Below are 27,579 nucleotides of genomic sequence, written 5' to 3'. Positions count from 1 at the left end.
TTTTTTGTAAGTCTATTAGCCCATTACTATAACTGCTTTTATTAAACTGATAGTAACATGATCTCAAACCCATCCTACTGAGAACAAAAAATTTAAAAAAGAAAGAAAAAAATATTCTATATTTTCCTGCCTCCTCCTCCCACTCTCAATGATTTTTATGGCTTCCTTTAGAATTTCGTGTTTATTTTATTTGTAATTCATGAGTTATTACCTTTCCAGTTGTGAGTTTCTCATTTCTGTAGCATCCTGCTGCTTTTCTATTTAGAGTAGAACTTTCAGTATTTCTTTTAGCATGGGTTTAGTGTTGCTAAACTCTTGTAGCTTTTTCTTGTCTGTGAAATTCTTTATGTCTCCTTCTATCCTAAAGGATAGCCTTGCTGGATAAAGTATCCTAGGCTGCATCTTTTTTTCATTCAGGACTTTGAATATATCTTGCCGCTCCCTTCTGGCCTGTAGTGTTTGTGTAGAGAAATCAGCTGAGAGTCTTATGGGGGTTCCCTTGTAACTCACTCTTTGCTTTTCTCTTGCTGCCTTTAGGATCATTTCTTTATCCTTGACTCTGGCCATCTTGATTATGATATGTCTTGGTGTGGGTCTATTTGGGTTCTTCCTGTTTGGGACCCTCTGAGCTACCTGTACTTTGATATCTGATTCCTTCTTTAAGTTTAGGAAGTTTTCAGTCATGATTTCTTCAAAAACCTTTTCAATCCCCTTTGATCTTTCTTCCCCTTCTGGGACCCCTATTATGTGAAGATTGGCATGCTTTATATTATCCCATAGGTCCCTTATGCTATATTCATTTGTTTTTATTTGTTTATCTTGTAGCTGTTCTGATTGGGTGCTTTCAGTTTTCCTGTCTTCTAGGTCACTAATTTGTTCCTCTGCATTATCTAGTCTGCTTTGCACAGCCTTTAGATCCGTTCTCATCTCAGCAATGAGTTTACCAATTCTACTTGGCTCTTCTTTATAGCTTCAGTTTCATTTTTGACATATTTTATATCTCTAAACACAATCTCTTTTAGTTCCTTCAGTACTTTGATCACTCCTTTTTTGAAATCTTGATCTAGTAGGCGATCAATGTCTATTTCATTGATCGTTCTTTCAGGGGATTTCTCTTGTTCTTTTAATTGGGAATGGTTTCTCTGCTTCTTCATCTTGCTCATACCTCTCTGGCACTGTGGTTTATGGAGTATCAGTTATCTATTGTGGTCCTTAAGGAGTTTATCTATCTAATGCCTATGTAGGAATAAAACTTAGGGGGGAAAAAAGGGAGAGAGAAAGAATTTTAAAAGAAGGGAGAAAAAAAGGTTTGAAAACAGTGTATAATGAGTAATAGAAGAGCAAGTTGAAGCAGAATAGCAATCGAGTTGAGACGTCCTTTAAAAACCTTTAAAAAAGGAGAAAAGAGGAAAAGATGTATTTGAAACCTGTGTATAATCAATAACAGGACATTAAAACCAAGAGAAATAAAAATGAAATGATGTGGATTTTTAAAAACAATAATAAAATATTTTTTTTTAATTTAAAAGGAATTAAAACTGGGGGTATATATAGTTGTTTAAGAAGTAAAAATTAAAAGGGTAATAGAAAATAGAACAGGTAAAAACAGATTTAAAAAAAAAAAGGGGTGGTGTCAGTGTTCTCCTGGAGACTGTGCTTTTAATGCGAAGTGTTTCTGTCTACGTCCTGTTTTGGGAGCTCAACTTGCTGTTTCCAGAGGGCCCTCCATTGGCGCCCTTGTCTGTGCTGCTCCCAGTGCCTGTCGGCAAGCAGATCGCGCCTCCTCCCAACACTGGGTCAGGTGCAGCTCTCCTTTGCTGTGGGCGGGCGGGTCACTGCCCCTCCCGATGCCGCAGTCAGATGTTGCAGTCTGGCCAGGTAGGAGGGCAGATCGCATCCCCTCCCAGCACTGCGGTCAGGGGCCACGTTCCTGCCCGAAAGGTGGGGGGCCGCCTGCCCTCTCCTGGCGCCAGTTGCTCCGCTGCTCTGTGCCACTGCGCGCTCCGCCTTGGGTCGGCGCTCCGCAGGCGTGCTCTGGGGAAGACTGAGGAACAGCCCTGTCCCTGCTCCAGGCCAAAACCCAACGCCTTGTTTGTCTTGGCGGAGCAAGTTCTCTGAGGGACCAGGACAGAAGGATCCTATCTGCCTCAGGCTGTAGACAAGTCTCTGTCTGGCCCTTGAGGCTGCTAAGTCCTTAGGTGCGGATTCAGGTTTTGCCTCTGCCCCCGCCTGGGTGCTAAGCGCCGGAGGATATGGCGGCTGTGCCTGAGCCCTACCTCTCTTCACCCAAAAACTTTCCATGGGTTTTCAGAGATGGGGGTATGCACCCTTCCCACCAGGGCACATCAGCCATGTTGTTTTATGGATTGCCCAGGTTGTTCTGCCCTGTGCACCCACAGCCACAGCACGCAGCCCCCTATAGTTCCCTGGAGCTGCCTCAGTGCAGCCGTCCCTGTCCTCCGCCCAGCTCGGGCAGCCTGGCCCTGCCCCCAGCTGCCTGGCCACGTCTCTGGCTGGGTGTCGGGGGGACCCTCTGTGCCCGTTTAACTTAGTTCTGTCAGTCAAGGGCTGCTCTGTACAGATCTGAGCCTCGGAGGCTCCCCCACCGTCCTGCTGGCCTCTCAGTTGGAGAGGGGAGACCCAGTGAATGAGCGCTAGTCCTCCTTTGCCACTTCCTCCCCGCAGGACCGGTCCCACACTGTTTTGCCTTTTCTTCTTTCTTTTTTCCTTTTCTCCTACCAGATTTTTGGCATCTCTATCTTTTGAAGAGGATGATGTTCTGTCGGAGTTCCTCAGGTGCTCTGGTTGGCTGAGTGGGTCTGTGGATGTGAGTCTTGGTGTATTTGTGGGAGAGGGTGAGCTACGAGCATCCTTCTACTCTGCTATCTTGGCCTCCTCCCTTCCCCATCTTAACCGTTTTTAAGTGTTCAGTTCAGTGGCATTAAGCACATTCACATTGTTGTGCAGCCATCACCACTATCCCTCTCCAGAACTCCTTTCATCTTGCAGAAATTCCATTAACTTAGACTAATGGACCTGACACTTCTGTGAGGAACGCCAGATAATTCCCTGGATTCCAAACATATTCCTTTTTTGTTCTTAAGGTATAGCAGCGATCATATCTACTTTTGATAATCAATATTAACTACCTAGCCAATGTAGTAAACATTTTCCTGCCTATTGGTTCAGTGGACTGTGGAACCCAAGTAGCCAGTAATAACTTCCAGTTAAGTACAACTATTGTTGTGTCCTTTGTAAAAGTATTCCTTTCCAGGAAACTAAGACCTCTAACTCAGCTCAGCTCAAAAGTTGCAAGAATGAGAAACAAAAAAGCTGCAAATGGATTGTTGGGTATAATTGTAAGAGGAGCTGCTTTCATTTTCATTCATTAATTCCTAGGACCTTGTGTTCTGGTTGTGAGAAAAACAGCATCAGTATCGGTTGCTGGTTTATTTCACACTCCATCCTGTAAATCAGCACCCCATCCTCACAATGGGTAGTTGCCTAGCTAGTGCAATAAATAAGTCATCAAAAGGCTATTTTATCATTCTAGTAGGTCATCTACTTACGAGTGATGGAGTCCATGGTAAAAAAGTGAACTCCATGTCTGTGAGCCCATTATTGTACTTCTTTGACATGAAATATGTTCCATGGTTAGAAGCAATGTTATGTGCACTACCAGAATAATGAATAAGACATTCTGTAAGTCCGCAGATGGTGATGCTGTCAGGATGTTGTGGTCAGGGAGTGAAAATCTTTGTCTCAAATGCACATTTATTTCTGTAGGGGAGAAAGTCACTGCTCCTTTTATGAAGGAAGGTGTCCACTGTTGTCATCCTCCTACTGCATGGCTGGCTAATCCTCCCAGAAATGGTACCATGTTAGGAACTCGGCATCACCCTTTGCTATTGGCAGGTTGGGTGCTTGACAGGGGTGGTAGCCAGATCTGCTTTGGTACAGGGAAGTGTGTAGCTTTCTTCCCTGCCTTGGGCCATTTTACGAGCACCAGGGTATCCAACTGACATTGATGGAATGGGTCATCTTGTCCACCTGATCACTGAGAGTCTTCGCCACAGTGGATAGTCTTTGGGAGCATTCATGTGGGACACAAATACTCCTCACACTCCCTATCCATTCTGAGAGGTCCTTTTACGTAATTTCCCCTCAGACCTCCCTGACAGCAGTTTTACACCCCTTGTTTTTCCCCCAAACTTTGACTGTTCAGGTAAACCACTGCCCATGAATCAGCATAGACTTGTACTTCTGGCTGTCTCACCAACCAAGCAAAATGGTCAATCAGGTATATTGCTCTAAGTTTTACTTATTGGGAGGATTTCTCCTCCCCTGTCTTTCAGAGCCATCTTTGTATGGAGTTATAGTACTGGAACAATCTGGTTTGGATTAGTATCAGCATGTCATGCAAAATCATTTGTAAACCCAGCTGCAGATTTTTGTCCTACAACCACTGGTCATAGGACCTTAGTTGTGGATTGACGGAGAAGCAACAGTACAGCAGGTATAGACATTATAGAAATCTAAGCAATATTCATTCATGCAACTTTTCCAGACTTGCTTGTGCCTGATCTCCAGTGTTGCTTTCGCTTAATGAGGGAGTTCTGCACATTCAGTTCATGATGAACAGCTCAGGAGACATGGTCACCTTAGTGTCTCATGGTCAGGTATTCAGTCTCTACCAACATATAGGAGTAAGCCAGGAACTGTTTTTCAAAAGGAAAATAGTTACCTGCAGAGTAGAGCACAACTTTGCTCAAAAATCATTCTGTAATTGGTGACTAAAAGAGGCTCTATTCGTAGAGTGGGTGACCATTCATTTACCATCCAAACAAGGACATAGTTGAGAGGGAAATCTCCGCTATTAATTATTTTGGGATAACAGGTGAAAACTCAGACTGTCCTTGAAAGTCAAAATGTATGGTAACCCTGTCTATACAGCCATAGACATTTAGGGCACATTTGGATCTGCTGAGTCATAATACCCAATGCCCTTGGCCAGTGACATAATGCTTAAATAACAACTTGCAGGGCGGTTGGATCTGTCACAGAGCCTTGTCTTGCTTTGGATCCCACACAGAACTGGCAGCCACAGTAAATGGACCAGAGACTCAGTAAGTGCATCAGAACAACACAGATGTTCTATGCTATCTGTCCAAATTCAAAAAGGCCAACAAAGCTTTGTGCCTTTTTCTTAGTAGCAGGTGGTGCAAGGTGTCTTTCACATTGGAGGGTATCCCAACATGCTCCAGATATGTGAACATCAAGAAATTTAATCAAGGTGGCAGTTCCTTGAATCTTTGTGAGGTGTTTAACTCCATCCTGTGGCACATTCTATACTGAGGCATCTGAGGTATTTCCAATTCCCTGCCCATCAGCTGTTATCAACATGATGTGGAATACCAAAATAATTAAGATCCCTGTGGAATAGATTATGATAGGGCTAAAGAGTTGATGTGGCCCCCAGAGAAGAGAACAAAGGTATACTGCTGTCCCTGTCAGGTGAAAGCAGACTGCTCTGGTAGTTCTCGTTCATTGATAAAAAAGAAAGAAACATTTGACAGGTCCTCAGCAATATCATAAGTGCTAGGGACTGTGTTGATGTGCTGCATGCAGTAAGAGGAGTCCACATATGGAACAGCAGCTGAAATTGGAGTCACCACTTGAATAAGCTTGCAGTAATCTCCAGTCACTCTTCAAGACCCGTTTTCTGCATAAGCCAAATAAACAAGTTAAACAGGGATGTCATAGGACTCATTATCCTTCCACCTTTCTAGTTTTTAGTGTTGGCAGTAATCTCCACAGTTACCTCAGGGATGCAGAATTATTTTTGGTTTACTGTTTTGGAAGCAGAATTCCTAGGGTGTCAGTTTGGCCCCTCCTACTAGAATATCCCTCATTTGGTTGGTCAGTAAAGAAGTGTGGTTATTCTGTCAGTTGCTTAGTATATCTGTTCTACTTACAAGTTCAGGAACTGGAGAGAGAACCACAAAGTAGGTTTGTGACTTCACTGTCCATCCACAGGCTAAATTTTCCTTCTTCCATGGGACCTTCACAATCCCTCACTTTGAGTGGACCACCGTGGCTTTCATATTCCCAGACATTAGCACCAATTTGCAGGTGTTATGTGGTAATCCTTGAAAGCACTGTTCAGTGGAGCTTTCTGCAACACTGGAAATGTTCTATATCGCATTGTCTGCAATGGTAGCCTCTAGTCATACTGAGCACTTGAAATGTAGTTAGTGTGACTGGAGAGCTGAATATTTAATTTTATTAAGTTTAATTAGTTTTTTTCTTTAAATGTAAATAGTCAGGAACTGAATGAGAGACCATGACTCTCCCTTTGGGCAACTCAAATCACTTTTTTTCTCACCAGATCTAGAGTTCTTTGGTTACATAGATCACCAGTAATTCCAAATCATCTTAATTCATTTATGGAAACTGAAATTCTTTGAAGCTAATATTTAATCCCTGCAAGGACCCCACTGTAGTTCACACTTCTCCCTAGGATTTAGTCCTTCAATGCCCTAACTTAAAGCAGGGGCATTTGATCAGGGTTCCCTTTCTGTGGCACAGCCTGGACTCCCAGTTTTTGGTCCCTGAACTGGTAAGTTTGTCAGAATCTCTGCTCAACTTCTCAGCCACTTTTGGAGTTGACAGCCTTAGGGGAAAAGTGGCCCCAAATATTACATGAATCCCTTTGGGTTTTCTTCTTCTTCCAAACCTTGGCCTCCCAATTTTTCACAACTTGTTAGTTCCCAGATGCCTTAAGGATTTTTTTAATATATATATTTTGTCTGGTTTTCTAGTTTATACTAAGGGGAAAGTTGGTGCACGTTATTTAGTCTGCAGTACCCATGAGCCTTTCCATTTATTTTGGCCAGGTGCCTAGGTGCCTGGTGTGGAACCATTTTAAACTAAACTAAACTAGCTGGATATTTTCTGGACCACTCTGATGATACAAATTTGGGCTAGAGTTTGCAAGAAGACCAGCCTGCCCTCTCCCTCCTTTTCTTTGTTCACTCCAAGGCAGTTTTCCCCTGGCTGAGGGGAATGGATTTAGTTCTGGTTCACTCTCTCCTGAGGGTACCTCTCTTTAGAATCCAAAATTCAGTTGGTGGGGGGGGATCTCCAATTACATGCCTCACCTTCTCTTTCAACAAGATCAGCAAATATCAGCAAAGGCACAAGTGGCTTCTTGTACTCAGGTTCTGTCTGGATTTTTAGATTTCAGCATGCTACTTCCTTACTATCTTCGTATCTCTTACATGTTTTTAAATGATAGATCTTTTTTCTTTTTATATTTTATTCATCATTCTAGTTGTTTTCAGTATTAAGTCTAATTTCATAAAGTAAGGCAATACTCCACCACTCTGCACTATTTCTTTATATATGAAAAAGGGAGAATAAATGTACCCCTGATTACATCAGAGTATCAACTGAAATAATTATGCTTTGAAAGTGATGAGGCTCCAGATAGGTATTATTGTCATTTTCTTCCCACTCATCTGTCCATACTCAGTGTGCTCTGTGGATTCCTCTTATTCTACCAGGCTCTTAAATCTTGGTCCCCTGTTGTCCACTCTCAACCCACTGTTTTTCTTAATCTTTAGAGTCTTTCTTAGTGGTCTCATCCCTTCCCAAGTCTTAGTATTTCTCTGCTTCACTTCTATCTCCTGAGCTATACACCCATATATCCTACTTATCCTACCGGACTCATCACACACATGCCCATGCCAACATCTCTTCTTGTGTCCCTGGCCTCAATGGTGGGCACTGCTTTTCATCCATTGTGCAGTTGTCCAGGCTAGAAACGTGTTCATCAGCCTGAATTCTTTCCGTCCTCACCCCACACATCCATTCAGTCGCCAGATTCTGAATTACACTTCCTAAACTTTCCTTAAACTTTCCCTTTTCTGTTAATCTTCCTGTTCGGTCTTAGTCTCCAGTTTCTCATCTCCCAATCCATCCTCCTTACCATCGGCCAGAGTGATGTGTCTAAAATGCACCTCTGATTCTATCACTGCCCTGCGTAAAGTCCTTCAGCAGCTTCCCAGTGTTCCGAAGATAAACTCCATTAACATTGATCACAAGATTTTTCATGACTTGACTCTGCCTGGTTCTCCATCCTCCATTCTCTTAATTTTTTCCATTTCACAATATACCTTATTTATCCCGAACTGTCTGTATCTCCATTCCTGGGCAGATCACAGTATTATCTCTGGGTGAATTAGGGGAATCATATTTGACTTACTCCATCTTTAGACTGCTCTCTTACTTGTTTTGACTGATAGCTGATACTTTGCCCTTCGCATTAGGCCTATTCCCTTGCTCCCTTGTTCCAAGGGTCGGCTCTTTGGCTTGACCAGCACAGAACAGAGGGGGATTGTGACCCCCTTTTTTCTAATCATCATATTCCTAATAATGTGACTTAAAAGAGCACTAGTTTTTTAGAAGCCATATTGTAAGTTCTTTTTCACGCAAGCAAGCTGTTAAGCCTTGTCTCTCTCACCCTGTGTTTGCATGGTAGGTTTCCTGTATCTTATCACAGAAGCTGAACTGACATTTGAACGAACATTAGAGTTTGCTAAACTTCATCTTGTTTGCTGCAATCCTTGGTCCAGTCTGTTGAGCAATAATTTTAGCCTGATTCAAAATCTTACAACGTAAAGTAAATGAAATCCTCTTTCATCATACAGTTAGAGGGCGGAACTGACTAGGCCCAGAGATGCTTAACACCAACTAGGAGCAGCAGCACCAGAACCAAAGCCCAGGGCTTCTGATCCTTATCCCCATGTTTTTTCTGATATGGCACAAGAATTCCCATTCCTGAATGGGAATCCAACCACTGGGGCATACTCCTACCTTCAAAAAAAATTCCATTAAAGCCATCAGATTTTAAATGATATCAATTCCTTTTTCCAAGAGAAGGTATAATAAAAAAAAGTACTACTCTGAACAGCTGGAAACCTCGATTTCTCCATTACTGACAGACTCCAGCCACTTCAAAGAGCTGTTCTCCCAAAACTGCCATGGGTAGGGCTCAGTGGGAAAGTCTGATGCTTTCCTGTGAAGCTTTGCATCTTATCTTCCTCACCTCCCTCTTGTCTGCCCCCCTATTTTAAGACACCTGTTTTAGAGACAAAATGAAACTTCACTACATTATAATTAGAGTTGAACTTAAAAAAGGCAAAGTAGTTTAACTTGTCACAAGAGACAGGTTCTTTGTTACGGGGCTTAAGAGGAATTTTTTGAAGCCGTATTTCTTAGCTGTTTCATATTTCATTGGGGTAAAAGTAAAGATTGGCTAATTAATTATAAATCAACAGAGCTTCAGTACACCCTCCAGTAATTGCTTTCAGGTAGATTAAAAATTCATTATAAGAAAGTTGGTCCTTTCAGGAAGAGGAAGAGAGTCAGCTGTGACCTTGAAAAATACCATGGACTAAAGGCTTCTTTCCTTCTCTGTTGAGTGTCTCCGGTCTTTGGACTTCAAGCCTCTTTTCCCACACCTTGCCAGGGTTCTTTCTGAAACCATATGTGACCTGTGCCTTTTTTTAGTGAGAACTATCATGGTTATAGTCTACAGTCTACATGGTTATAACTACAGTCATAGTTATAGTCTAAATCATTATTAGAGTACCAAAAAAGGAGGAATTTACTGTTAGAAAATTGGAACATCTAACAGCCATGCTTCAGGGACATACTGAATGTACGTCCTGAGCATTGTGGAGCAGCCTGAAGTTCGGTCCCCGAGCTTTCACATCTGCTCCGCTCTGTGACTCACCCCATTTGTCTTTACAGGTGAGCATCTGTGTCTCTCTAGGCCCCACCATGAGAAATATGACTCACCAGAGCTTCTAAAAATACTGCAGCGCCAGCCACAAAGCAGTGATTTTTCTCTCTGTTCCTTCTCTCTCACACAGTTGTTAAGAACATGGCAAATTCTCTCTCCAGTCTTCATGGTTTAGTTTAAACATGGCCTTCCGTGGGTCCTCCCCACCAGAGTGGATGATTCCCAGCAAGCTTCATGCCTGCCTCTGTTACAGCATTTGTCCCACTGTGTGCTGGGCATCTAGCTCCTCTGTGAGACTAGAAGCACCCTGAGAGGGGGATGTGTTCTTTTCTCTTTCTATTCCCAGCTCCACAGATACGTGTTAAAGAAGTTCATGAGTATAAATGAATGAATGCACCACTGGCCATATACTCCCTCTAAATTCACCTTTGAAATATTCCTGCCTTTGGGTGTACAGTAACAGTCCTTTTGGACTTTTGAACTCACTGCTTACCTTCGTCTAGCTTCTCCGGTCCAGGCAATGGCTACCCTTCCACCTCCCCACCCTTCAACCCACACAGGGCTTGAAGGTGTGTTGTGAGAGGTGGGCGCTGCAGTGGAAAGGGCCTGGAGTTTGGAGTAGAGTTTGAGCTCTACCACTTTCTATCTCTGAGACTTTAGGCAAGTCACTCTGAGTCTGAATTTCCTCATCTGAAGAGGAGATAGATAACACCTACCCTCCTCAGTGCTGTTCTGAGATGACGTATATAAAACAACCAACACAGTGCCAGGAATGCAGTAGGCTCAGAAGAAATTCTCCTTTCCCTTCCTTTTGCTGTATGCATGTTTGTGGTTTATGTATGTGTATATGTATTTGTGACTGGATGTCCATATGTGTTTGTTTTGGTGTATAGAGGGGATGGAGTTGGAGGGAGGAATGAAAACATGATCTGAATCGGCTGTCTTTGTGTGCTTAAAAATAATTCCCTAGGCCTCATCCACCTGGGGACACAAAAGAGGTCACATTGATGGTAGTACCTAAAATGCTACCAATTCCTACCCCATCTGTGTGATTCAGGACCTCAGCCTGTTAAATACCACTCTCAGATGTTTCTGGGAATCCTCAGAGAGTTTGCACTAAAGAAAAGACTTCTCAGTTCCTTACTGATGTGTGCATTTTATGAAGTCACTTTAGAGGAGAGCCTCACTGCAGCCAGGGATGGTGCCTTTCATCCATCCTCCCTTACCCACCTTGGTCCCTGCCAAGGGCATTGTCTCCAGGTGCTCCTATGGTTTCCAATCCTTGGGGTGACACAGCATACTTGGGAATCTTCCCTGACCCAGAATTGTGCAGTGTTCTTCTGCAGAATGCTTCCCCTAACTCAGTCACCCTGGTATTTTCCCTCCATCTGCCCCAACCCAGTCTCACTGTGTCCATAAGCAAATGTGTGCAGCCTTTCTTCATACAAAAGACTATAAGTATGATGGGGTTTGGGGAAGAAGTTAGTTGGGGAGGGAGTTAGATATTCTGGCCCCTCTTCACAGAGATCTCTCTTGGGCACTAGCAGAGTTCCCAAGCTGGTTAAGCCTCTGGATTGATTCTCTGTCTTCTTAGGAATGGTGGAGCTTGTCTCCTTCCCTTGTTCATTACCCAAGGTCTTTGCACTCACAGGGAGGCATCTGTAACATCGCTGACCAGAAAGAGGTACATCCTGAGGTTCCCAGCGCTGGAGACACTGATGCTAGATGACAACAAACTCTCCAACCCCAATTGCTTTGCTAGCCTGGCCGGGCTCAGGAGGTAAGGCTACAAGCCTCTCTCCACAGGACCCTCTATATCCCCCAGCCTTGCTCACACCTTGGGTGCTTCTCTGGAAGCCAAAAGGCCTGGGTTTAAATTTGAGCTCCACCACTTATCTGCTGTGTGGCCATGAGTAAGTCATTTCTTCCCTCTGAGCTTTAGCTCAAACCATGAAAGTGGGGCGTCAGTAAGGATATTTCTGATCATGTGACTGGATTAGAAGTAGCAAAGAGAAAGGATAGAAGGAGATATTATCAGAGATGGGATCCTGACCGTGAGAGAGGAAACAGGAAAAAAAAAAAAAAAGAATTAGAATCAGAAAGGTAAATTAAACTCTGAGTTCTACGTATAGTGGGCCCTCTGTATCTGTAGGTTTTACATCCACATATTCAACCAGATACGGAGGGATGACTGTATTTCTTTGAAGTAATGAAATGCTGGCATTTAATGTTTTAGATCCCTGGAAAATTTACTTTGGATTCAGCTACCATTTACTGAACACTGCTTTGTGCCAGGTCATTTGTATATTGTCTCATTCAATCTTTGCAAGAACCTTGAAAGGTTAATAAGTACTGTCCCCATTTTAGAGATAGGGATATTGAAGCCCAGAGAGGGTAAGTCACTGACTCAAGGTCACACAAGAGTAGTAAGTGTCTAAGCTTGATTCCATGTTCTTTCCCTAAAGTTGCTTAGTAAATGTCCCTGAGGTATCATTATTGCTGTGATTCTGTATTCACTTTCCTTAATTGAAGACTGAAGAAGTTAAGCCTGGACCAAAACAGGATTTCCCGGATTCCGTACCTACAGCAGGTTCAGCTCCGAGGTGGGTCTGGAGACTGGGTTGGAGGCAGGGCAAGTCCCCGGAAAGAGCCCCAGTCCATGCTGCAGCCCAAGTCATGGATATTTGAGGCCTCCGATGACCAACCGGATTATACTATACTGCCAATGAAAAAGGATGTTGACCGGACAGGTTAGTGATGCCCCTTGTTGCACAGACTAACCCTATGGTGTGAGTAAACTTCTGAAAGTTTATTCTGAAAGTCTGTATCTCCCTGGGGAGCTGCTGCTCTTAAACTGCTGGGCCTGGGAGAGTGTGACCTCAAACATGAGCTGTTTCAGTGATTTCCTAACTTGTTCTGTCAGTCAAGATGCTTTTAAAATCCAGTTATGAGTGGATATTTTTTGTTTTTTTAATCTCAAATAATAAGAAAATCAGAAGTAAGGCTTTTCAGAGATGGATGGTTCTGGGGTGCATTGATGTTCTCAGGGACTCAGGTTCTTTCCATCCTTGGCCTGCCTCCTTGTCCTTCTTGCTTGTTCTTTTAGGCTGGTTCCCTTTGAGGTCTCAAGATAGCTACCACAGTCCCAAAAATCACATCCAGATGGCAACATTCGGGGGCAGAAAATGAAAGAAAGGTCACCTTTATTATAAACCAAAATCCCTTTAATACATGAGTGTATATCTGGATTACATATTCTGCTCCACTAATCTAGTTCTCTATTACTGTGCCAATACCACATTGTTTTTAACATTTATTTTAATAAAATTGAAGAATAATTTACTTAGAGCAAAATTCAGAAATCTTGTGTAAAGCTTGAATTTTTACATATATACTTTTAACTGTCACCTGTATTACAATATAGAACATTTTCAGCAGCCCATGTGGTTCCCTCTCAATCAGTACCTCCTCCAAGAATAACTGCCATTCTGACTTCCATTACCACAGATGAGTTTTGCCTGAATTGAAATATATTTATCACTCAACATTATGTCTGTGGGGTTCATTCATGTTGTTGCATGTAACAGTGATTCACTCTTTTCCATTTCTCTTATTTATCCCATTTATACCACAATTTATTTACCCTTCTTACTGTTGATAGGCATTTTGGTTATTTGTTTTGGGGCTATTATGGATAAAGCTATTATGAACATTTTTTTACACATCTTTTGGTGGACATAAGCACTCCTTTCTGTTGAGTATATACCCAGGAGTGGAATTGCTGAGTCACAGAGTATAAAAGTTTATTTAGCAGTAATGGATACTGCCAAATACTTTTTCAGTGTGGTTGTACCAATTTTCAATCCCATATTGATGTAAGAGATTTCCAGTTAATCCATATCCTTACAAACGCTTGGTGACATCAGTCTTTTTCATTTTACTGGTTTGGGTAGATATGTAGTGGTATCTCATTGTGGTTTTGATTTGCTTTTCTCAAGTAACTAATTAAGTTGCGTACCTTTTCATATGTTTGTAAAGGTCACGTTGATATCGTCTTTTGGAAGTGCCTGTTGCCTTTTGCCCATATTTAAATTGGGTCGTGTGTCTTTTTCTTGTTGATTTGAGTCCTTTATCCTGGTTACAAGTTCTTTGTAGATCCATATATCACAAACATCTTTTTTCAGTCTGTGGCTTGCTTTTTCATATTAACGGTGAACTTAACAGACGTTCTTAATTTTAATGATGTCCAAATTATCAGTCTTTATGGTTAGTGCTTTCTATTTCCTGATCAAGAATTGTTGGTCTCTCTCAAGCCATAAAGATATTTTTAAATAGTTTTCTTCTAGAAGCTTGATTATTTTAGTTTTTACAGTTGGTCTATGACTTATCTAGAATTAATTTTTGTATGTGATGTGAGGTAGAGTCAAAGTTTACTTTTTTATGTGGATACTTAGTTGACACAGTACCATTTGTTGAAAAACTATATCCTTTTCTCCACTAAGTTGTTGAGGAGGCATTGTGGTAAGGCAGCTGACAGTGTATGTGTCTAAATTACTGTAGGTTTATAACAAGTTTTGACAACTGATAGTGAAGTTCTCCAGCTATGTTGATCTTCAAAATTGCTACAGGTATTATAAGGCCTTTGCATTTCTATGCAAATTTTAGAATCAGCTTGTCAACTTCCACACAAAATCCTGCTGAAATTTTGATTGGAACTCATTGAACCTATAGACCAATTTGGAGAGAACTGAATCTTTTACAATATTGAGTTTTCAGATTGATTAAAATAATATATCCCACCATTCTTTTAGGTCTTTTAAAATTCTTCTCAACAAAGTTTTGTAGTCTAAAATGATGAGGTTGTGCATAATTTTCATCAAATTTATTCTTAGGTATTTGATCTTTTTATGCTGTTGTCAGTGGTATTGCTTTTTTATGTTTCATTTCCACATGTTTGTTGCTAGTGTATAGAAATACTAAACATGTATCCAGTAACCTTTCTAAATTGACTTATCATTTTTAGTCATTTGCAGGTTCTTTTGGATTATCTGTGTTCATGATCATGACATTTATAGATAATGACCATTTCATTTCTTCTTTACCAGTCTTATACCTCTTCTACTTTTTAATTTCTTTATTTCACTGGCTAAGACTTCCAGTACAATGTTGAGAGACGTGGTGATAGTGGACATCCTTGTGTGTTCCCAATTTCAGGGGGAAGCTGTTCAGTATTTTCAGTATTTCAGAATTATGAGTTAGCTGTAGATATTTTTATAAATGCCTTTTATCAGATTAAAGAAATTTCTTTGTATTCCTAGTTTGCTAAGAGTTTTTATTATGCAGGAGTATTGAATTTTATCAAATACTTTTTCTGCATCTATTGCGATGATCGTGTGATTTTCTTCTTTAATCTATTAATATGGTTCACTGATTTTTTAAGTTCAGTTAAATAAAGTGATGAGAACTCTCAGGATCCACTCTTCTAGCTACTTTGAAATATGCAATACAGTATTATTAACTATAATCACCATGCTATATGCATTACATTCCTGTACATAACTAGAAATTTGTACCTTTTGACATGTTCAGCCATTTCACCACCCCTCAACCCCTGCCTCAGGCAGCCACCAATCTGTTCTGTTCCTGAGAGCTTGACTTTTTTATTTTGATTTGGATTAGTTTTTGTTTTTGTTTGTTCTTTAGATTCCACATATAAGGGAGATCATTTGGTATTTATCTTTTTTCTTTCTGACTTATTTCACTTGTTTTTATTGAAGTATAGTCAGTTACAATGTGTCAATTTCTCATGTACAGCATAATGTCCCAGTAATGCATATATATACGTATATTTGTTTTCATATTCTTTTTCGTTAAAGATTATTACAAAATACTGAATATATAGTTCCCTGTGTGACTTATTTCACTATTTCATTTAACACTAATACCTTCAAGGTCTACCCATGTTGTTGCAAATGGCAAGATTTCATTCTTTTTTATGACCAAATAATTTATATATGTGTGTGTGTGTATACATTTATATAAAATCACATTTGCTTCATCCATTTGTCCATCAGTGGACATTTGGGTTGTTTCCATGTCTTGGCTATTGTAAATGATGCTGCAATAAACATGGGGGTGCATTTTCATTTTCTTTGGATAAATACCCAGAAGTGGAATTTCTGAATGATACTATAGATTTGTTTTCAATTTTAAAATAATTAGGGGGAGGTAATTAGGTTTATTCATTTATTTATTTATTTTTAATGGAAGTACGGAGGATTGAACCCTGGACTCGTGCATGCTAAGCACTCACTCTACTACTGAGCTATACCCACCCCCTATTTTCAATTTTTGATGAACCTCCATACTGTTTTTTCACAGTGTCTGCACCAATTTACATTCCTGCCAACAGTGTGCAATGGTTCCCTTTTCTCTACATCTTTCCAAACACTTGCTGTTTTCTTTTTGATAATATCCCTTCTAACAGATGTGAGCTGGCATCTTATTGTGATTTTGATTTGCTTTTCCTTGATGATTGGTGATGTTGATCATCTTTTCAAGCACCTGTTGGCTATTTGCATGTCTTCTTTGGAAAGATGTCTATTCAGATCCTCTTCATTATTATTATTATTATTTTTGCCACTGAGTTTTATGAGTTTTTTAAAAATGTATTTTGGATATTATAACCCCTTGTCTAGATGTAGAATTTGAAAATATTTTCTCCATTTCAGTAGGTTTTCTTTTCATTTTGTTGTTTCCTTTGCTGTGCAGAAGCTTTTTACTCTGATACAATCCCACTTGTTTATTTTACATCGATTTTTCCCCTTTATTTATTTATTTTTTTTATTGAAGTATAGTTGATTTACAATGTTTCAAGTGTACAGCAAAATGACTCAGTTTTATATATATGTGTATATATATATATGCTTTTTCAGATTCTTTTCCATTATAGGTTATTATAAGATACTGAATATAGTACAAGATATTAAATATAGTATAATACAGTAGGTCCTTGTTGTTTATCTATTTTATATGTAATAGTGTGTATCTGTTAGTCCCAAATCCCTCCTACCTTTTCTTCTTTGGTAACCATAAGTTTATTTTCTATGTCTGTGAGTCTGTTTTCTGTTTTGTAAATAAGTTTCTGGGTATCAATTTTTTAGATTTAGATTCCACATATAATTGATATCTATGGTATTTGTCTTTCTCTGACTTACTTCACTTAGTATGATAATCTCTAGGTCCATCCATGTTGTTACAAATGCCATTTCATTTTTATGGCTGAGTAATGTTTCATTGTGTCTGATACTACATCTTTATCCATTCATCTGTTGGTGGACATTTAGGTTGCTTCCATGTCTTGGCTCTTGTAAATAGTGCTGCTATGAACAGTAGGGTACATGCATCTTTTTGAATTAGAGTTTTCATCTTTTCCAAATATATGTCCAAGAGTGGAATTGTTGGATCATATGGTAGTTCTATTTTTAGTTTTTTAAGGAACATTCATACTGTTCTCCATAGTGGCTGCACCAATTTACATTCCCACCAACAGTGTAGGAGGATTCCCTTTTCTCCACACCCTCTCCAGCATTTATTATTTGTAGACTTTTTGATGCTGGCCATTCCCATCAGTATGAGGTGATACCTCATCGTGGTTTTGATTTGCATTCCTCTAATAATTAGTGATATTGAGCATCTTTTCATGTGCCTTTTGGCCATCTGTATGTCTTCTTTGGAGAAAAGTCTGTTTAGGTCTTCTGCCCATTTTTTGGTTGGGTTGTTTTTCTTTGATATTAAGCTGTATAAGCTATGTGTACATTTTAGAAATTAATCCCTTGTCAGTCATATCATTTGCAAATCTTTTCTCCAGTTCCGTAGGTTGTCTTTTCACTTTGTGATTTCCTTTGCTTTGCAAAAGCTTTTCAGTTTAGTTAGATCCCATTTGTTTATTTTTGCTTTTATTTCTATTGCCTTGGAAGATGGATCAAAAAAATATTGCTGTAATTTATGTCAAAGAAGATTCTGCCTATGTTTTCCTCTAGCAGTTTGAGTATTTGGTCTTACAATTAGGTCTTTAAACTATTTTGAGTTTATTTTTGTATCTGGTGTTAAGAGAATGTTCTAATTTCATTATTTTACATGTAGCGGTCCAGTTTTCCCAGCACCACTTATTGAAGAGATTGTCTTTTCTCCATTGTATATTCTTGCCTCTTTTGTCATAGATTAATTGACCGAAAGTGTGTAAATTTATTTCTGAGCTTTCTATCCTGTTCCATTGATCGATGTGCCAGTACCATACTGTTATGATTACTGTAGCTTTGTAGTATAATCTAAAGTCAGGGAGCATGATTCCTCCAGTTCTATTCTTTCTGAAGATTGTTTTGGTTATTTGGGGTCTTTTGTGTTTTCATACAAATTTTAAAATGTTTTGTTCCAGTTCTGTGAAAAATGCCCTTGGTAACTGATAGGGATTGCATTGAATCTGTAGATTGCCTTGGGTAGTATGGTCATTTTAACAATATTGATTCTTCCAATCCAAGAACTCGTTATATCTTTCCATCTGTTTGTGTTCTCTTCAGTTTCTTTCATCAGCGTCTTACAGTTTTTGGAGTACAGGTCTTTTGCCTCCTTGGGTAGGTTTATTCCCAGGTATCTTATTCTTTTTGATAAAGTGGTAAGTGGGACTGGGTCCTTAATTTCTCTTTCTGATAGTTTGTTTTTAGTGTATAGAAATGTAATAGATTTCTGTATATTAATTTTGTATCCCGCAACTTCACTGAATTCATTGATGAGCTCTAGTAGTTTTGATGAGTTTCTAGTGAGACCTAGTGGTGTCTTTAGGATTTTCTATGTATATTATCATGTCATATTCAGATAGTGACAGTTTTAATTCTTTCTTTCCAACTTGGATTCCTTTTATTTCTTTTTCTTGTCTGATTGGTGTAGCCAGGAATTTCAAAACTACATTGAATCAAAGTGGTGAGAGTGGACTTCCTTGTCTTGTTCCTGATCTTAGAGGGAATGCTTTCAGCTTTTAACCATTGAGTATAATGTTAGCTGTGGGTTTCTCATATGTAGCCTTTATTATGTTGAAGTATGTTCCCTCTATACCAACTTTCTGGAGAGTTTTTATTAATCATAAGTTAATATTGAATTTTATCAAAAGCTTTTTCTGTTCCTAATGAAATGATCATATGGCTTTTATTCTTCAGTTCGTTAATGTGGGGTATCATATTGATTGATTTGCAGATATTGAAAAATCCTTGTATCTCTGGGATAAACACATTGATCATGGTATATGATCCTTTAAATATATTATTGGAGTTGATGCTAGTACTCTGTTGAGGATTTTTGCATCTATGTTCATCAGTGATACTGATCTGTAATTTTCTTTTTTTGCGATATCTTTGTCTGGTTTAAGTATCAGCGTGATGTGATCTCACAGAATGAGTTTGGAAGTATTCCTTTCTCTAACTTTTTTTAATAGTTTCAGAAAGATAGGTGTTAACCCTTCTCTAAATGTTTGGTAGAATTCACCTCTGAAGCCATCTGGTCCTGGACTTTTGTTTGTTAGGAGCTTTTAAATTACTGATTTAACTTCAGTACTGGTTCATATTTTCTCTTTCTTCCTGCTTCAGTTTTGGGATATTGTACCTTTCTAAGAATTTGTTATTTTCTTCTAGGCTGTCCATTTTATTGGCATATATTTGCTCGTAGTAGTTTCTTACGATGCTTTCTATGTCTGTGGTATCAGTTGTAACTTCTCCTCTTATTTTTCTCATTTTATTGATTTGGGCCCTTTCCCTTTTTTCCTTGATGAGTCTGGCTAAATGTTAATTTTATTTATCTTTTCAAAGAACATGCTTTTAGTTTTTATTCTTTTTCTAGCTCGTTTAGGTGTAAAATCATGTTGTGTATTTGAGATTTTTCTTGTTTCTTGGGGTAAGTTTGTATCATTACAAACTTTCCTTTTAGAACTGCTTTTGCTGCATCCCATAGGTTTTGGGTTGTCATGTTTTCATTTTCATTTGTCTCTAGGAATTTTTTTGATTTTCTCTTTGATTTATTCAGTAATCCATTGGTTGTCTAGTAGCATATTGTCCAGCTCCCACGTGTTTGTGATTTTTTCAGTTTCTTTCTTGTAGTTGATTTGTAGTTTCATAGTGTGTGGTTGGAAAAGATGCTTGATATGATTTCACTTTTCTTAAATTTACTGAGGCTTATTTTGTGGCCTAGCTTATGATTTATCCTGAAGAATGTTCCATGTGCACTTGAAAGAATGTGTATTCAGCTACTCTCGGGTGGAATGCTCTATAAGTATCAATTAAGTTCTTTTGATCTAAAGTATTATTTAAGGCCTGTGTTTCCTTATTGAATCTTTCTGAATAATCTGTCCTTTGATCTAAGTGAGGTGTTAAAGTCCCCTACTATTATTGTGTTACTGTCAGTATCTCCTTTTATATCTGTTAATATTTGCTTTATATATTGAGATGCTTCTTTGTTGGGTGCATGTATATTTACAATTATTACATCTTCTTGGATTGATCCCTTGAGCATTATGTAGTGTCCTTCTTGTCTCCTGTAACAGTCTTTATTTTATAGTTTATTTTGTCTGATGTAAGTATTGCTACTCTGACTTTCTTTTGATTTTCACTTGCATGGAGTATTTTTTCCATCTCCTCACTTTCAGTCTGTATTTGTTTCTAGATCTGAAGTGAGTCTCTTATAGGCAGCCTACATATAGGCCTTGTTTATGTATCTGTTCAGCCAGTCTGTGTCTTTTGGTTGGAGCATTTATTCTATTTACATCTAAGGTAATTATTGATATGAATGTTCTTATTGCCATTTTGTTAATTTTTCTGGGTTTGTTTTTGTATTTTCCCCCCTTCTTTTATTCTTTTGTGATTTGATGACTGTCTTCAATGTTACGTTTGGATTGCTTTTTCTTTTTTGGAAGTATACATCTATTACAGATTTTTGGTTTGTGGTTACCATGAGGTTTATTTTTTTATAGCAGTATATATGTATATGTGTGATTGTTTTAAGTTGCTGATCTCTTAATTTTAAATGCTTTTAAAATACTGTGCATTTGTACTATCTTCCCCTCATGATTACTCTTTTTGATGCCATTTTTTACATCTAATTTTTTTGAGTATCTGTAAGGTACTTACTGTGGATACAGATGATTTCACTACTTTTGTCTTTTAACCACCTTACTAGCTTTGTGTGTGGATGATTTCCTACTTTTACTGTATGTTTATCTTTACCTGTGAGCTTTTTCATTCCGTAATTTTCTTGTTTCTAGTTGTGACCTTTTTTCCCCCCATCTAAAGAAGTTCCTTTAACATTTGGTGTAAAGCTGGTTTGGTGGGGCTGAATCCCTTTAGCTTTTTCTTGTCTGTAAAAGTTTTGATTTCTCCATCAAATCTGAACCACAGGCTTGCTGGGTAGAGTATTCTTGGTTGTAGCTTTTCCCCTTTCATCATTTTAAATATATCCTGCCACTCCCTTCTGGCCTACAAAATTTCCGCTGAAAAATCAAGTGATAACCTTATGGGAGTTCCCTTGTATATAACTTGTTTCTTTTCCCTACTGCTTTTAGTATTCTCTCTTTATGTTTAATTTTTGTCATTTTGATTATAGTGTGTCTTGGTTTGTTCTTGTTTGGTTTAATCCTGTATGGGACTCTCTGCACTTCTAGACTTGAGTGTTTCCTTTCCAAGGTTAAGGGGGTGTTCAGCTATTATCTCTTCAAATATTTTCTTAGACCCTTTCTCTCTCTCTCTTCTCCTTCTGGGACCCCTATCCTATGAATATTAGTTTACTTGATGTTGTCCCAGAGGCCTCTTTAACTGTCCTTAGTTCTTCTCATTCTTTTTTCTTTTTCCTGTGTAGCAGCAGTGATTTCCACTACTGTGGCTTCCAGTTCACTGATTTGTTCTTCTGAATCATTTAGTATGCTATTCCTTCTATTGTGTTTTTCATTTCAGCTATTGTATTCTTCATCTCTAGTTGCTCTTTATATTTTTTAACTCTTTGTTTAAAACTTCTAACTTCTTACTCTATGCATTCATTCTTCTTCCAGGTTCTTTGATGATTTTTAGGATCACTACCCTGAACTGTTTCTCAGGAAGATTGCCTATCTCTACTTCACTTAGTTCTTCTTCTGGGGTTTTATCTTGTTCCTTGATCTGAAATATATTCCTCTGTTACCTTGTTTTTGTCCAAGTTGCTATTTGTATTTTAGTGTATGTGGTAGATTAGTTATGTTTCTTGACCTTGGAGAAGTGGCCCCCTGTAAGAGGCATTCTGTGTGTCCCAGCATGAACTCCCTTATCATCACTCAAGCTACATGCTCTAGGGGTTCCCCCAAAGAAGGCTGTGTGGGTCCTTCTGCTCTGGTGGGATGACTATGTGGGCAGTCTGGTAGGCTTGTTTGGTCCCTAGTCTGGTTGGTTGCCAGGCCCTGCCTCGTGTAGATGCTTCTGGCTACTGTTTAATGGGACCTGGTCACGAGGTGCCTGGTTGCAGAATCCTAGGGGGCCCTGCGGTTAGTACTGACTCACTGGTGGGTAAAATCAGAGTCCCGAAGACTCTGGGGCTGTTGCCCTCTCACTGTCAGGTAAAGCCAGGTCCTGGGGTTAGTACTGGACTATTGGCAGGCAGAGCTTGTCCTGGAGTCTGGCTTTAGGGCCCAGGTGTCCCAAGCTCTTTTGGATCACTGGTGGTGGTGGGGCCAATTCCTAACAACATTGGGTGTGGAGTCGAGGGTGTCTCAAAGGTTGCTTTGGCCTGCTATTGGGCAGGGCCAGGGCCCAGCTTGTCCCAGGATAGGGTCTGGCTTGTGTAGTGGGAATGTAGTTTTCTTACTTCTGGATTCTGCCCCCTGGTGGGTGACAGTGGTCTAGAAGCTTGTGCAGGCTTCTTGGCAAGTGGGGCTGTTGCCAAGCCACTGGTAGGTGGAGCTGGGGCTTGGCCCTCTGGTAGGCAGGACTGTGTCTAGGGGAATGTCTATAGGCAGCTCTGGGCTCAGGAAGTCTTAGGCAGCCTATCTACTGATGGGTGGGGCTATGTTCCCACTCAGTTGTTTGGCCTGAGGCATCTCAGCACTGTCACCTGCAGGTTGTTGGGTAGGGCCAGGTCTTGGAGCAAGTGAGCCACAACAGCAGTGTTCACATGGCTGAATGTTCCCCAATATGTGTGCCACCAGTGTGTGTCTCCAGGATAAGCCCCTGCCTCTCCAGGAGACTCTCCAAGACCAGCAGTTAGGTCTGGTCCAGGCTCCTGTCAAATTGGTGCTTTTGCCTTGGGTCCCAGTGCATGTGAGATTTTGTGTGTGCCCTTTAAGAGTGAAATCCCGTTTCCTCCAGTCTGTGGGGCTTCTGCAATTAAGCCCCACTAGCCCTCAAAACCAAATGCTCTGGGGGCTCATCTTCCCAGTGCCTGGCCCCCAGGCTGAGGAGCTTGACGTGGGGCTCAGAACTCTCACTCCTTTAGGAGAACCTCTGCCACATAATTATTCTCCAGTTTGTGGGTCACCCACTGGGGGGCTATGGGATTTGATTATATCGTGAGTGCACCCATTCTGTCCATCTTGTGATTCCTTCTTTATGTCTTTAGTTATAGAAGATCTTTCTTGGTGGGTTCCAGATTTTTTCACTGATGCAGATAGTTGCAGATAGTTGTGATTTTGGTGTGCTTGTGAGAGGAGGTGAGCTCAGGGTCTCTCTACTCTGCCCTCTTGGCTGCTCCTACCCACCAAGGACTCTTGATGAAGCTGAAGCCCTTTACAGACTGTCCTCAGTGGACTTCCCTTCTTTGCTGAGCTTCAAAGCTTCCAAGATCTTGGCATCTAGGATGTGAAAGGCTGAGGGAGAGAGCATGGGGCAGGAGCAGTGCCAGGGCATGTGCCCACTGGGGTGGCTGCCTGAGTGACCCGGGAACAAAGCTACATTGATTTTTGAATGTTGAACCAGCCTTAGTTACACTCTCAAGATAAACCCCACTTGGTCATGATTTAACTTGCCAATTGATATTTTGTCAAGGATTTTTGCATCTATATTCAGTAGATATGTCGGTGTTATTTTTTGTTTGTTTGTTATAATATTCTTCCCAGGATTTACAGTCAAGGTTATATTTGCCTCAAAATGAGTTTGGATAAATGAATATTCTTTTTCTGTTTCCTGGAAAAGTTTGTATAAGCTTGGTTATTTCTTCCTTAAATTTTGGAAGAATTCACCATTAAGCCATCTGAGCCTGGACTTCCCTTTGTGGAAAGATGTTGAAATTATTAAAATCCAGAGACTTGGAGGAGAATTCTCTTTGAGCTGAAATGTAGAAATGTAGACCTCTGAGGAGGAGGTGCAGCTCAGCTGCTGGTATCTCTGAGCTCAGATGGGCCTCACGGAGCTGAGACCCAGATCTCTGAGAGAAGGAAACTGGCCGGCTGGTGCTGGTATCTTTGAAGCTGGTTTATACAGGTTGGAAAACTGCAAACTGGATTCCACTGCTGTTGGGGAGGGCCTTGCTGAAATTGGGGTTAGATGACATTGCTCCAGTGGCGTTCACAAGAATCACAAGAAATGCAGGGGAAGCAGGCAGGAGGAATCAAGCTCCTTATTCCTCTTGCAGCTCTGCAGTCTCCCTCTAGCCCCACCCACTATGATCAGAATCTAACAGGAAGGAAACCAGGTGGCAAAGCAGAAACATGGTTTTCAGAGGCCCAGCTCCAGCATCCCAAAGCAGAATAGAGAAGTGTGGGTTTGGAAATAAAAAACAGTACCTTAATAATTGGCACAATTACGTTGTTCAGGTTTTTCCCAAGATAATTTTTTGTCTATTTGGTTTGTTAGCTTTGGAACAGCTGTGTTAAAGTCTCCTAACCACTATTTTCGGTTTGTCAGTATCTCCTTACATTTCTGGCTGTTTTTAACTATTAAGTTGGTTTGATTTCATTATGAGGTTTGTGACTGTTATCTTGGTACACTGTGTCTTTTAATCACTGTAAAATACTCCACCTTATCTTAATACTTTTGCCCTTAGCCTGGGCCTCCATTTTGTTTGATATGAATATTTATTTTAGGATGTCTCAAAAACAATATAACCCTCATATTTTCCCTGATATGGGTCTTTTTCTTTTAATAGAATTTAACTCGCTTATATTGTGATTATTGATAATTTTGATCTATTTCTGTCATCAATATTGTTTGTTTTCTATTTACCATGCTTTTTTCCCTCTTTTGTGCCTTTTTTGTGAGCACCGATTGAGTTTTCTTTTTTTTTTTTTTCTTTGTTTGTTTTGGGTTTTTTGTTTTTGTTTTATGCGGGGGAGGTAATTAGGTTTATTATCTATTTATTTAAATGGAGGCATTGGGGATTGAACCCAGGACCTAGTGCATGCTAAGCAAGTGTTCTCCACATGAGCTATACCCTCCCCACCAAGTTTTCTTTTAATTCTGCTTTTTCATCTAGAGATTTAAAGTTGTCCATCTCATTTCTACTTCAATGGTTACCCTAAAACTTTGCTCTAGTTATTTAAACTCACCTTTGTCTATCAATACCTGGAGTCAACCAAATGTAAGTATAATTCTTCAATAAGAAAAAAAATCTTCATATGTGCTTACCTATATTCCACCCTACCTCCATCATGTCCCATAATGTAATAAACCCTAATAATGATTTGAGTGGTTTTAATATTTGAAATTACTCAACAACTCTTTACACTGAGAAACTGAACTCTTATTAGTTTTACTGGCTTCTGGGACCACAGCTGCTCATATCTCAAATCTTACTCTTTCTTAGATTCCTCATTGTGTGTGTGTGTGTGTGTAACTTAACGAGCAGAGAGTTGAGTTAATAAAACTCTGGTTATTAGCACAGTGTAATCTTTAGTCTGTACAAAGCTCCTCCTGCCCTCTTATTTTTTCTCCTTCATTCTATTTTTTTAATTGAAGTACAGTCAGCTACAATATGTCAATTTCTGGTGTACAGCACAATGTCCCAGTTACACATATACATACATATATTCATTTTCATATTCTTTTTTTCTTCATTCTTGATCTCCACTCTTGTTTCCCATTTTCATATAAATATCTATGTTTGTGCTGGGTATACTTTCCTGGATATATGGATGTATCTTTGTAAAATGTATTATTTTGTGTATAATGTGTTCTGATTTATATAATGGTAATATGCTGTTGAGCTCATTCTGCTACTTAATTTTTTTCCCTCACGACTGTTTTTAAGATTTTTCCTTGTTACTGTATGCTCGTCCAGTTCTTTCCTTTTAACAAATGCGTAATATTCCACACTGTGCTGTAACCACATCTTATTCATCTATTCCCTTCCTGATAGACACCTAGGTTGCCTACCTTGTGTATGTCTCTTGCATACACCCCTGTGCCAGAGTTTTTCTGGAATATTTATTCTAGGAGCAGGATTGTTGGATGACAGAGTATACACATACATGGTTTATATAAATGCCACCTGATTTGATTGTTCTTCAAAATGGTGGCTCTAATGTATACTCACACCAGAGTGGACCAGGGTTCCTGTTTCCCTACAACCTTGCCTGCACTTGATATTCCCCAGCTTTTTAATTGTTCTGAGTTTTGTTATTCTGGTAGGTGTAAACTGATATTTCATTGTTTCAATTTGCATTTTTCTAATTATTGGTGATGTTAACTATTTCTTCATTTACTTAGCTATTTGGTTTTCAACTTTTATGAATTGCTATTTTATATCCCTTGACAGTTTTAAATTCTTTTATCCTGTCATCACCCATCTGTTAATTTCATCTGTAATGGTAGAGATGACATTTTGAAGAGAAATTCTTAATTTTGATTTAGCGAAATGTTTGTTACAACTTCCATAACAATACCACAGACTGGCTTAAACAGCGGATATTTATTTTCTCACAGTTCTGGAGTTTACGAGTTCAAGATCAAGATGTTGACAGGTTTAGTTTCTTTTGAAGCCTCTCTCTTTGGCTTACAGATGGCTGCCTTCTTGTGTATCCTCTCTTGGTCATCCCTCTGTGTTGTCTGTGTCCTAATATCCTATTCTTACAAGGAGACCATTCATATTGAGTTAGGGTCTATCCTAATGGCCATATTTACCTTAATTACCTATTTAAAGGTCCTGCTTCCAAATACAGTCACATTCTCAGGTACTGGGTGGGTTAGGACTTCAACATACAAATTGGTGAGAGCGACACAATTCAGTCCCTAACACCAGATCTATCCAATTTTACCTTATGGTTAGGCCTTTGATTTCTTTTTTTTTATTGAAATATAGTTAATTTACAATGTTGTGTTAGTTTTTGGTGTACAGCAATTATTACAAGATGCTGAATATATAGTTGTGCTATACAATAGGACCTTGTCTACCTGTTTTATATATAGTAGTTTGTATCTGCTAATCTCAAACCCCTAATTTATCCCTCCCCCTTCTTTCCCCTTTGGTAACTGTAAATTTGTTTTCTATGTCTGTGAGTCTGTTTTGTAGGTAAGTTCATTTGTATCATAGTTTAGATTCCACATATAAGTGATATCATATGATATTTGTCTGACTTATTCACTTAGTGTGATCATCTGTAGGTCCAACCATGTTGTTGCGAATTATGCCTTTGGATTCTTATTTAAGAAACATCTCCCTTCTCGTAGTGACAAAGATAGCTTCCTATTCGGTATTGCTTTTCATTTTGCTGTTTGAATAATACTTTCAAAGAGGGTTTACATGTAGTAGATTTTCTCAGTCCATAAAATATCCAA

The 27,579-nt window shown here is 39.4% G+C and overlaps 1 protein-coding gene across 16 annotated transcripts in view; it reads left to right on the top strand.

The window, feature by feature from the left end:
- XRRA1 (X-ray radiation resistance associated 1) overlaps positions 1-27,579 on the top strand; it is an 86,185-nt gene that overhangs the window by 28,815 nt on the left and 29,791 nt on the right. For 5 of the 16 annotated variants that reach the window (XM_074372622.1, XM_074372624.1, XM_074372623.1 and 2 more), the window contains 2 exons: positions 11,460-11,588; positions 12,341-12,558. The exons of 6 other annotated variants lie outside the window; for them this stretch is intronic. In XM_074372622.1, the coding sequence (XP_074228723.1) occupies positions 11,460-11,588; positions 12,341-12,558 (347 nt within the window). Of the gene's footprint in view, positions 1-11,459; positions 11,589-12,340; positions 12,559-27,579 lie in introns of those variants that run through there. 5 more of the 16 variants (XM_074372625.1, XM_074372629.1, XM_074372628.1 and 2 more) reach the window with 4 other exon arrangements.

Source organism: Camelus bactrianus, chromosome 10, assembly GCF_048773025.1.
Source record: "Camelus bactrianus isolate YW-2024 breed Bactrian camel chromosome 10, ASM4877302v1, whole genome shotgun sequence".
Classification (NCBI taxonomy): domain Eukaryota; kingdom Metazoa; phylum Chordata; class Mammalia; order Artiodactyla; family Camelidae; genus Camelus; species Camelus bactrianus.
Note: the sequence above shows the minus strand (reverse complement) of the source record. Positions and strands in the feature narration are given on the sequence as shown.